The sequence below is a fragment of the Otolemur garnettii genome, unplaced genomic scaffold (genome assembly GCF_000181295.1).
Source record: "Otolemur garnettii isolate 467f Iridium unplaced genomic scaffold, OtoGar3 scaffold00089, whole genome shotgun sequence".
Lineage (NCBI taxonomy): Eukaryota > Metazoa > Chordata > Mammalia > Primates > Galagidae > Otolemur > Otolemur garnettii.
The window spans coordinates 421,514-433,728 of NW_003852484.1; the positions used below are offsets into that span (position 1 = coordinate 421,514).

The window sequence follows — 12,215 nt, forward strand, 5'->3', positions numbered from 1 at the left end:
GTCATTGTTGTTTGGCGGGTCCGGGCTGGGGATTCGAACCCGCCACCTTAGGTGTACGTGGCTGGCGCCTTAGCCGGTTGAGCTATAGGCGCCGAGCCATGTGGAAAATTTCTTAAAGATTCTCATTGATCATGGGTTTCCTCATATCACCAAATGATTTGAGGCTGCTTGATACTTCTAAAGCTGATATTTTTAAACTGTAATTTTTCATTAGCTCATATATATGTTAGAAATGTTAATATCCAGTTATTGTAACTGGCATTTCCAAATAACAATTGTTTAGGTCTCTTTTTTCCCTTCGAGAGGAGGGGCACTAGAGTTTGTAAGGAAATTTTTTTTTTTTTTTTTGAGACAGGACCCTCAAGCTGTCCCCCTGGGTAGAGTGTGGCATCCCAGCTCACAGCAACCTCCAACTCCTGGGCTCAAGCGAGTCTCCTGCCTCCACCTCCCAAGTATCTGGGACCACAGGCGCCCACCACAATGCCTGGCTATTTTTTGGTTGCAGCCATCATTGTTGTTTGGTGGGCCCGGGCTGGGATTCGAACCCGCCACCTTAGGTGTATGTGGCTGGCGCCTTAGCCGCTTGAGCCACAGGCGCCGAGCCAGGAAATTTCTTTTAAGTTGGAAATTTCTCTTTTCATAGTAAGGATAAAAGGCAGGATGTTTAGGTTTCTAAGCTTGCTTGCTTTATTTGGTTGAAGTTTCCACATTGTTCAATAAAAGCTTGTGGAAAGTATTGCTGGACTCAATAAATAAAACAGAAAATCAGGATCTTTAGATAAGAAATACTTTTTTCATGCTTGAATGAGGATTAATTAAAGGTGATATGTGGCAGATGGATGTTCATGTGCATGCTAAAGGGGAACTAGGTGTTTTTAAGAATTTTAGAGACTTACGGCACAGGTCTTCAAACCTAATCTCACTTTAAAAGTTACTACCCTCATATTTTTTTTCTTTCTTTTTTTTAATTAAATCATAGTTATGTACATTAGTACTGTCATGGAGTAAAACTATCGAATTATTTCTATATGCAATTCGAAATACTTTCATCCAATTGGTTAACATAGCCTTCATGTCGTTCTCATAGTTGTTTTGTTAAGATATTTATATTCCACATTTAGAAAGATTGACATGTACCCTTATAGGGTAAATCATAGACATGATCCCAGCAATCCTCATCCCTCCACCCATCCTCCTCACTCTCCTCCCCTCCCTCTCTCCTTTCCCATTTCCCCGTATTCTTGGGCTAAAATTGGGTTATAGCTTTCCTATGACAGCTAAAAATTAGTTTCATAATAGGATTGAGTACATTGGATACTTTTTCTTCCATTCTTGAGATACTTTGCTAAGAAGGATATTTTCCAGCTCCATCCCATGTAAACATGAACGAGGTAAAGTCTGCATCTCTCTTTATGGCTGCATAGTATTCCATGGTGTATGTGTACCACAATTTATTGATCCATTCATGGGTCAGTGGGCACTTGGGCTTCTTCCATGACCTAGTAATTATGAGTTGGGCTGCAATGAACATTCTGATACAAATATCTTTGTTGTAGTGTGATTTTTGGTCTTCTGGATATATACCTAATAGAGCAATTATAGGATCAAATGGCAGGTTTATTTCTAGTTCTCTAAGTATTCTCCAGATGTCTTTCCAAAAGGAAGGTATTAGTTTGCAATCCCACCAGCAGTGTAGAAGTGTTCCCTTTTCTCTACAACCATGCCAGCATCTGTGATTTTGGGATTTTGTGATATGGGCTAATCTTACTGGAGTTTGATGATATCTCAAAGTAGTTTTGATTTGCATTTCTCTGATGATTAAGGATGGTGAGCATTTTTTCATGTATCTGTAGGCCATGCTCCTATCCACACTTTTCACCACTAGCTAAGATTGACTCTCACTGGATTAGAGATTTAAACTTAAGACATGAAACTATAAAAATACTAGAAGAAAGTATAGGGAAAACACTTAAAGAAATCGGCTTGGGCGAAAATTTTATGAAGAGGACCCCCCGGGCAATTGAAGCAACATCAAAAATACACTACTGAGACCTTATCAAATTAAAAAGCATCTGCACTTCCAAGAATATAGTAAGTAAAGCAAATAGACAGCCCTCAGAATGGGAGAAGATATTTGCTGGTTATATCTCCGACAAAGGTTTAATAACCAGAATCCACAGAGAACTCAAACATATTAGCAAGAAGAGAACAAGTCATCCCCTCTCAGGGTGGGCAAGGGACTTGAAGAGAAACTTCTCTGAAGAGGACAGACACATGGCCTACAGATATATAGAAAAATGCTCACCATCCTTAATCATCAGAGAAATACAAATCAAAACTACTTTGAGATATCATCTAACACCAGTAAGATTAGCCCATATCCCAAAATCCCCAAAATCAAAGATGCTGGTGTGGTTGTGGAGAAAAGGGAACACTTCTGCACTGCTGGTGGGATTGCAAAGTAATACATCCCTTTTGGAAAGTCATCTGGAAAACATTTAGAGAACTAAAAATAGATCTGCCATTTCATCCTATAATTCTTCTGCTAGGTATATATCGAGAAGACCAAAAAACCACCCTCATATTTTGATCATGATTATTATTAGCACTGACTGGTCTTAAATTGAGTTTTAACAAAGGAACTTAGTTTTGTTTTGTTTTGTTTTTGAGACAGAGTTTCACCATGTTACCCTCAGTAGAGTGCTGTGGCGTCACAGCTCATAGCAACCTCAAACTCTTGGGGCTTAAGTGACTATCTTGTCTCAGCCTCCTAGGCAACTGGAACCACAGGCACCCATCATGCCAGCTGTTTCTTTTGTTACAGTTGCCATTGTTGGTTAGCTGCCCTGGACCAGGCTTGAACCTGCCACCTTCCGTGTTTGTGGCTGGTGCTGTACCCACTGTGCGACAGGCACTGAGCCAGGAACTTATTTTAAGAGGAGATGTGTAATCCCATGGACAAAAGAATAATTGAGAACAAATTCACTGAGGTATAACTAATACATAAAAGTTGGAAAAGAGAAAATATAGAAAGTTTCCAGTTATCGCAAAGAAGAGGGTCTGTCAGAAAGTTCTTCCATGAGTTGGAATAGTCAGCTAAGGAGTCTTACTCTGTTGCTTCTGGGTTGAGTCGTATGGCTTCCTAGCACACAGCAACCTCAAACTCCTAGGTTTGAGCAGTCCTTTTGCGTTAGCCTCCCAAGTAGCTGGGACTATAGGCGCCTACTGCAACCCCCGGCTAGTTTTTCTCTTTTGCTCAGGTTGGTTTCCAACTCCTGAGCTCAGGCAATCTACCTGCTATGGCCTCCCATCGTGCTAGCATTATAGTTATGAGCCAGCACACCCAGCCTTGAATAGAAACTTTAAATTAGAAGGTGGCAAGAAGCTGTTCTGAGTTATAGGAGAAAAGTGATGGCTGTTAATTTATGCTTTTTTAAAGTTCAGCTGTGCCCCCAGGCTTAAATCACTAGAGGTTACCTAAACTGCTATAGTTAGTATTATACCTATGCAGTTAAAGCAAACATTTGTCAGTTGGAAAGGAAGGAATGGTAGAGATAAAATGGAGCAGGAAGATATTCTGTGACCTCCTAAATACCCCTGTAGTTGTACCTTCTAGCTTTTCTTGCAGAGGAATGGTGATGAGGGAAGCACAAAGAATGCTGCGTTTGAATGAAGTAATCTGCTAAAGGACCTCTTCTTGCTCTGTTCTAGTTTTCAGCATTCTCTTCTCTCGTCTGCATGCGGGGTTACCACCCCAGCTTTAGCTTAATTAGCCCCAGGGTATCATTGCCAATCCCATTCTTTTTAACAGCTCTGCCATTTTGTACTCTATTGAGTCAGCTTCCCATTTCTTTCCACTTACAGGGTCTTCACAAGAAGCTCAGAGTAGCTTATTATTCCACATATTTTCTTTTCCTCAATTTGGACAGAGGTTCCTGGGAACACAGGATAATTGTATAGTTTTTCTTTTTCTTTCTAGAGCAGTCTTTCATGTGAGTGATATGACTTACAAGAAGTATCATTTCTTTCTTCTTCTCTCCTGTGTAATATCCCTAACTCCTGAATTTCCATTCATTGTACATACTTATATGTTTGCAGTTGGCAAGCCAAAGCAAGCAGTTGGCTTTTTTAGGGGTTAGTGTTAGTGGCCAGCCTCATGTGAACCCTTTAACTTCCCCCTCCTCCCCTCCTAGCCCTGCCCCCTGAACAAAAGACTACAAAGGGGCTAACTAGCCCTGCACCAAAACTTTATGCTAAAAGACCCTAGCTCAGCCAGAAACCTCCCATCAAGCAGTGGCATCTATCCACCCCCTACAGCCCAGTATAAAAAGGCCTCCAACTGCTCTTGGGGCAGATGCCATGGTCAGCTCTGCCCAGGCAGGTCTTTGTCCCTTTCATTAAACTGGCCTCGACCTCTCCATTCTCTGGTCTTGTCTCTGAATACTCTCTCGACCTTTCAGTTTAGTAGGAAGAGAAGACATTTACTCACATATTAGTGTGGATAGATTACATGAATTTTCTTTCTTTACGCTTGGCTGATTCTCCCTAAAAATACTGAACTTAGAGAAGGGATATAGCATGTGTTAACTTTTGGACATGGGGCCCTTTGTTGGATAATATTTAGATTTTTAAATGTGCAGTGAAGCACATAAGAGCTTTGACTGAGACTGCATAGGAGTTATTAGGGGGAAATGTAAAAATGGCATAGTTGCAAAGTGTAAGGATAATTTAAAAACATACTTTCCCTACTTTATCTAGTGTAGTTTTATCCTGTTCTCTTAGTCTTTTCACTATAAATCTTTTTTTTTTTTTTTTGAGATAGAGTCTTACTATGTTGCCCTCTGTAGAGTACTGTGGTGTTGCAGCTCACAGCAACCTCCAACTCTTTGGTTTAAGTGATACTCTTGCCTCAGCCTCCCAAGTAGCTGGGACTACAGGTGCCCACCAGAATGCCCGGCTATTTTTTTGTTGTAGTTGTCGTCGTTTAGCTGGCCTGGGCCGGGTTTGAACCTGCCACTCTTGGTGCATGTGGCTGATGCCATAACTACTGTGCTACGGGTGCTGAACCCACAGTAGATCTTTCTTTTATTTCACTTTCTAAATTCCACTGTTAAGTTTCTTTATAGAACAAAGCATTCTCTTCAGAATAATTGCTGATTGGAGCTGTTTATCCTTTTAAAGAATCACGTGGGCTGGGTGTGGTGGTTTATACCTATAATTTTATAATCTGGGAGACTGGGGGAAGGATCACTTCAGTTCAGGAATGAGAACAACCTGAACAAGAGTGAGACCGTGTCTCTACCCAAAATAGAAAAAAATTAGCCACGCATTGTGGCATGGGTCTATAGTCCCAGCTACTTAGGAGAATCCCCTAAACCCAGAGTTCAAGGTTGCAGTGAATCATGATGATACCAGCATATTCTACCTGGGATGACAGAGTGAGAGTCTATCTCAGAAAAAAACAAAAAAAATTGGAAAGGATCTTACTATCTACATAGTTCTCCTTGATTCTCTTTGATTTTTTTCACTTACTGTATCTTAGAGAACCAACAAATAGTGCTCATGGTGGCATGTGTTCCACAGGATAGTTGAATTATAATTAATGAAACAAGTCTTCTAGCAGAGGATGTTTAAATTGTTTCCAGTCTTTTCTCATTAAAGGATTGTACCAAACATCTTTGTACATACATCTTTGATGAACTTCTATTGAGTAAACTCATAGAATCCTGTGTTGTATATCCCTAGCAATGAAGTTGCTGGATTGAGAGTACATGCAGTTTTCATTGTGATGGATATTTCTAAGGTTCACTTTAAAATCTTGTCTGAGCAGTGTTCATTGATAATGGAATCTGTGTTGTTATCTTAGTATAGTTTTGTTATCTTAGTATAGTTTTCTGCTATATCCAGGAAATTTTCAGGGTATTTGAAAAATACAATGTTTAGGCTAGCCAATATACTCAAAATGTATGGCTTAATTTGTGGCCATGGGAATAAGGAAGTGTATGAAAGATGGAAGAAAGGTTATTTTGTCTGTGCATATGGTATACTGTCAGGAAAATTTTTGAAGAGGCCAAGTTTGTCTTCTACTTGAAGTATTTCCACTTTCTTTTCAATTTCCTGCCTTCACACTTTGAAGTGTGCTGTCTTTCTGTTTTAAGTCCCTTGAGTGCTTTATACCTTTTTTCCTCAAAATATTTTCTATCCCCAGGGTAGTACTACTTCCTCAATACTTACTATTTTTACCTTGTTAGGCATAAGGTTAGTAAAAAATTATATTTTTGTGTTTTTTGAAACAGGGTATCGTTCTGTCACCTGGGACTAGAGTATAGTAGCATCATCATAGCTGACTAGAACCTCAAACTCCTGGGTGCAGGTGAACTTCTCCCCTTGGCCTCTCAAAGTGCTAAAATTACAGGCATGAGCCATGGCACCTGGTGGTGTTTTTTAATATACATAAAATACACTGGCATGATACCATAGTAATATAGTTTTATGTAATATGCATATATTAGGACATGCTAAATTTTTTTTTTTTTTTTGGAAACAGAGTCTCACTTGGTTACCCTTGGTAGAGTGCCATGTAAATTTTTTTTCTTTTTTTTTTTTTTTTCCTGTTGCCCAGGTTAGAGTGCCATAGCCTCAGCCTAGCTTATAGGAACATCAGACTCTGTGCTCAAGCAAGCCTCCATCCTCAGCCTCGTGAGTAGCTGGGACTACAGGTACCTGCCACAAAGTCCAATTAATTTTTCTAGCTTTAGTAGAGATGGGGTCTCAATCTAAGGCTGATCTCTAATTCCTGAGCTCAAGGGATCCTCCCACTGTGCTAGGATTATAGGCATGGTAACCATGCTAACCAGTGCTACAATTTTTTTTTGGAGATAGTCTTACTCAGTCGCCCTGGGATAGAGTTCTGTGGCATCATAGCTTACAGAAACCTCAAAGTCTTGGGCTCAAGTGGTTCTCTTGACTGAATCTCTCAAGTAGCTGGGACTATAGGTGCTCACCACAACGCCCAGCTATTTTTTAGAGACAGGACCTCACTCTTGCTGAGGCTGGTTTCGAACTCCTGAGCTCAGGCAATCCATCCGCCTCGTCCTCCCAGAGTGCTGGGATTACAGGCGTGAGCCACCATGCCTGGCCTCAATGCTCGCCAAGGAGCCCAGTGCTACAGTTTTTAAATTAATGGGGTATATGATCAAAAACATTGTAACTCGGGACCAGTTCTGTAGGGAAATGTAAATCTTGGGTTAGTTCAACAAAGTCAGGTTCAACTTTGAATAATGTTTTTTTAAAAAAGCAAAAAATAAAACTGAGTTCCTAAGTCATTTTCTCTAAGTGGGTCTTTCTCTTAGTAACTTCTTTTACATTTCCAATATTTTCTAGAAGCTCTCAAGTTTTTAAAAATAATGTATGTGGCAATAGCAGCTACAGCAGCAACAAAGAATTACAGTAAAGTATGGCTTTGTGTATATAATCTTAAGTCTCTATTAAGTTAGGGGCTTTCCAAACTCCATAAGGAAACAGTAAATAGATTAAAAAAGAAAAGAGTGTACTTGATTTGTAAAGATTTCCAAAGACATGGCCAGAATAATTAAATTTTAGCCTTAAAAGACTTAGGTTTCATTTAGTTGTAGGATAGATTATTCTTTAAGAATGTAATAAATGGGGTGGTGACTGTGGCTAGTGAGTAGGGCATGAGCCTCATATACCAAGGGTGGTGGGTTTGAACCCAGCTCTGGCCAAACTGCAACAAAAAAAATAGCCGGGTGTTATGGTGGGCGCCTGTGGTCCCAGCAACTCGGGAGGCTGAGGCAAGAGAATTGGCTAAGCCCAGGAGTTGAAGATTGCTGTGAGCTGTGATGCCATAGCACTCTACCAGGGGTAATAAAGTGAGACTCAGTCTCTTAAAAAAAAAAAAAGTAAGTAATAAATGGAATATTTGAGGAAAGTAGCTATTTTGGTGGTATATTTAAAATCATTGACCTTTAGATTTAAAGTTTTCTAACAAGATTTTGGACAGTAAAATCAAATACTTGTCCTTTGTATCCCCTATATGTATTTGAGGCTGATAATATTTGGTACCAGGGAAGACAGGATGAACAAGTATGAATTATACTTTTGTTTTCTTTGCTGTTTGTAATGTTTTTTGAGCTGCTTATTTTAGTAAAGCTCTCTTGATTTATTAAAGCCTTAATAAATGAAAGAGTATTGGAGTTTAACATCATTTATTTGACTGTTAAAAGCAGGCATTGGTCATTAGTTAGATGATTGATTTGGGAAAGAGGTGACTAACTCAAAACATACTTAATGCATTTACTAATTATAGGTCTTTACATTGGGTAGTGAATATATATTTCACACAATCCGATAATACAACTGTTTTTAAGTAGCTGCTTTCTGCCAACACTTTGACCTTCTTTGAGATGAAGAATTTTCTCTGGATTTCATACTTAACTGTTACATTAGTTGCTATAGTAACCAAGTAGAATATGAATTTTACAGAAACAGTTAGAAGGACAGATTTAAAATACTTCCTAAAAAATTGCCTGTCTTTCCTGTAATAATGAACAAAATAAAATAATTTATATACTGATGCCTGACTATACATCATATTATTAAGAATATATTAGTAATGCATGTAGTACTTTTATTTCATTTGAACAAATTTAAAAACATTTTAAAAAGTAATCAACATTTATTATGGAAAGTTTTGAAATAGAGAATAGAGTTTTAAATTGAGATAAATACAAATTTTAAATGCCTGACAATTTTACCACTCAGTGGTAATGTTAATGTTGTTACCCTTTTAGATAAACCTGAGTACATTTCATACATACATATGCATGCAAATATTTCCCTTAACATGTTGTAACATTTTCCCAATTCTTCATTTTTCAAGAAAGCTTTTTATGACTGTGGATTTTTTTCAGTTTCACCAGACTTAAACTTTTTATTGAAATATAATTGACAAAAAAAATGCATCTATAACAGGAATACATCTTTTTTTTTTTTTTTTGCAGTTTTTGGCTGGGCTGGGTTTGAACCCACCACCTTTGGTATATGGGGCCGGCACCCTACTCCTTGAGCCATAGGCGCCACCCAGGAATACAGCTTAAAATTTCAGAAACTGAGCACCCTTGTGCAATTAGCATTTGCCTCTCAAGAAAAAACATCACCAGGTGCCCAGGAGCTCCTCTTTTCTGCCTCCTGTTAGCAACCCCCTCCACACCCAAAGGATAGTCTCTAATTTGATTCTATTAAGAAAAAATAATTGGCTGGCGGATGGCTCACGCCTGTAATCCTAGTACTCTAAGAGGCTGAGGTGGGTGGATTGTGCTAAGCTCACAAGTTTGAGACCAGCCTAAGCAAGAGCGAGGCCCCGTCTCTTAAAAAAAAATAGCTGGGCATTGTGGTGGGCACCTGCGAGGTTGAAGCAAGAGAATCACTGGAGTCCAAGAGTTTGAGGTTGCTGTCAGCTATGACATTACAGCACTCTACCCAGGGTGACAAATGAGACTGTATCTCAAAAAAAAAAATTATTGAGGTATAATTTACACAAAATTTACCCATTTTAACTGTACAATTCAATGATTTTTTGGTAAAGTTACTGAGTTTTGCAGTATCACTATCATCCAGTTTAAAAAAATACCTTTGGACATATTTTAACCAGTTTTCCTGTTGTAGACCACTTAGTTATTTTTTTCACAAGTTTTTGTTATTATAGTTACTGCTATAGTGATTTTTTCTGTATATCTTTGTATACATTTCTGATTTCAACAGGAAAAGTTCCTAAATGTAGAATTATTGGCTCAAAGAATATGTGCATATTTATGGCTTTTGGTACATACCAACAAATTACCTTTGAAGGTAGTCAATCTAATTTATCCTCCCATTATCAATAGGTGGGTGTTTTCTTTTTATTTAACCATTTCATTTTAACATTAGATGTGTTTTTATTTTAGAAGATTTGTTACAGTTTGCAGATGAAATATGGTACTACTGTTTTAATGGTCATATTTATAATTACTACTATGATGATATTTTATATGTTTATGACTATTTCTGTTCCTTTAATGATTTGCTTAAGAATGTTCTCTGTTGGATGGCGCATGTGGCTGAAAGGAGTAGGGTGCTGGCTCCGTATGCTGAAGGTGGCGGGTTCAAACCCAGCCCTGGCCAAAAACTGCAAAAAAAAAAAAGAATGTTCTCTGTCAATTTGTTCTTGAATTCATCTCTCTCTTTTTTATTTTTAAGACATTTTTTTTTTTTTTTTTTTTTTTGAGACAGAGCCTCAAGCTGTCCCCCTGGGCAGAGTGCCATGGCATTACAGCTCACAGCAACCTCCAACTCCTGGACTCAAGCGAGTCTCCTGCCTCTGCCTCCCAAGTAGCTGGGACCACAGGCGCCCGCCACAACGCCCGGCTATTTTTTGGTTGCAGCCATCATTGTTGTTTGGCGGGTCCAGGCTGGGGATTCGAACCCGCCACCTTAGGTGTACATGGCTGGCGCCTTAGCCGGTTGAGCTATAGGCGCCGAGCCTTTTTTTTAAGACATTTTAACATAAAGGATTTGGATCCTATGGCTGATACTATAAATACGTTTTCCAGTTTGCTTTATATCTATCAGTCTCATTTTCCAATAATAAAATAGATTTAGGATTTTGTTTCTTAATATCAAAATGAAAATTTGTGCTTTCTCTACCAGCCTTTGGAAACCTGTCTTGGTAATTTTAAAATTGGAGGCAATTCTGAATTATATGAATAAAAATTTTTCTATTTGAATCTTCAAATTCATATTTCGAGATTTAAAAATAATGAGGTAGGCATGTAAAACTAATTATCTGTTGCTGAACTTGGTCTTTCTAGGCAGTTATACTTAAGCATGAACATTGACGACAAACTGGAAGGATTGTTTCTTAAATGTGGCGGCATAGACGAAATGCAGTCTTCCAGGGCAATGGTTGTAATGGGTGGAGTGTCTGGCCAGTCTACTGTGTCTGGAGAGCTGCAGGACTCAGTACTTCAGGATCGAAGTATGCCTCACCAGGAGATCCTCGCTGCAGATGAAGTGCTACAAGAAAGTGAAATGAGGCAACAGGATATGATATCACATGATGAACTCATGGTCCATGAGGAAACAGTGAAAAATGATGAAGAGCAGATGGAAACACATGAAAGACTTCCTCAAGGACTACAGTATGCACTTAACGTTCCTGTAAGTAATTCCTTCATAAGATATTGTAGTAAGAAACTTAATTAGTTTTAAGTAATACTGTAAGTTATTAAAGAAATTTCAGAAATTGTTTAAAGACTAGTTTTCTTGAATAGATATATTACAATATTGACAGAGATCATGTTTGAAAGGCAGAATTAAGTTTTTATATTACATTATCTTAGAAACTTTTTTTGGGGGGGAATACCATTTATTTGTCTAGCAGAATTTACCTTGTGTATTAAGTTTTAATTGCTTTTTAAAGACATTTAACATCTGGATTTCTTATTAAAGAGTATTAACTAGAAGAATATCACACACTCAGGGGGTTTTCTTTAGATTTTGTAACTCTCAGGAATTCCCTCTTTCTTTATTTTTTTTTCTGATTTACCCTTATTCTCTGTCTTATTTGCATTCTCCACTTGCTTTTTCTGTTTAGTTCTTAAAGTACATCTGCCTTTTACTCTTTCCTTTCTACCATAGACATTGCTTAGGATGTGTTTTTTGGTAGGTGCCTGTATCTTTCTTGCCACTCTCTACTTTTGTTTTTACCCAATGACCAGGAAAACCACAACTGTAATGTAATTTTTACCTCTTCTTTCTGTAGTATTAGATCTGTGTTCCTTTCAGTTCATCTGACATATTGTACTTTTTCTTTTGTTTTAGGGTCTTCCTATATCCTGCTTGGAATGTTATTCTTAGCCATACCTTGTCCCTGTTTTTTTTTTTTTTTTTTAACTTAGTGCTTCATTGGCAGTATCCTGCCACTTTTGTTGACTCTTGGTTGAGTCCCCTTGATAGGAACTTGTGATTGTTTCTTTAGTGTCTGTGTCTCTGATTGGTAGTAGTCTCTGTTATGGCAGGAGTTTTGTCTTATTTTTCTCTGTACCCCAGGTGCTGGCACATGGTGTGAATGAATGGATAACTTCCTATAGTTGTGTTCTAATACTAATACATGTATTCACTAACTTTTACCTAGCCCATTGCAATATCCTTTTCTTCTT

General features: G+C 38.3%; 1 protein-coding gene across 1 annotated transcript in view; it reads left to right on the forward strand.

Annotated features, from left to right (window-relative positions):
* The window catches only part of ZNF148 (zinc finger protein 148), a 172,658-nt gene that overhangs the window by 56,167 nt on the left and 104,276 nt on the right, over nucleotides 1–12,215 (forward strand). The window contains exon 4 of the mRNA XM_003795069.3: nucleotides 10,866–11,214. Within this exon, the coding sequence (XP_003795117.1) occupies nucleotides 10,882–11,214 (333 nt within the window). The 5' untranslated portion in view covers nucleotides 10,866–10,881. The remainder of the gene's footprint in view (nucleotides 1–10,865; nucleotides 11,215–12,215) is intronic.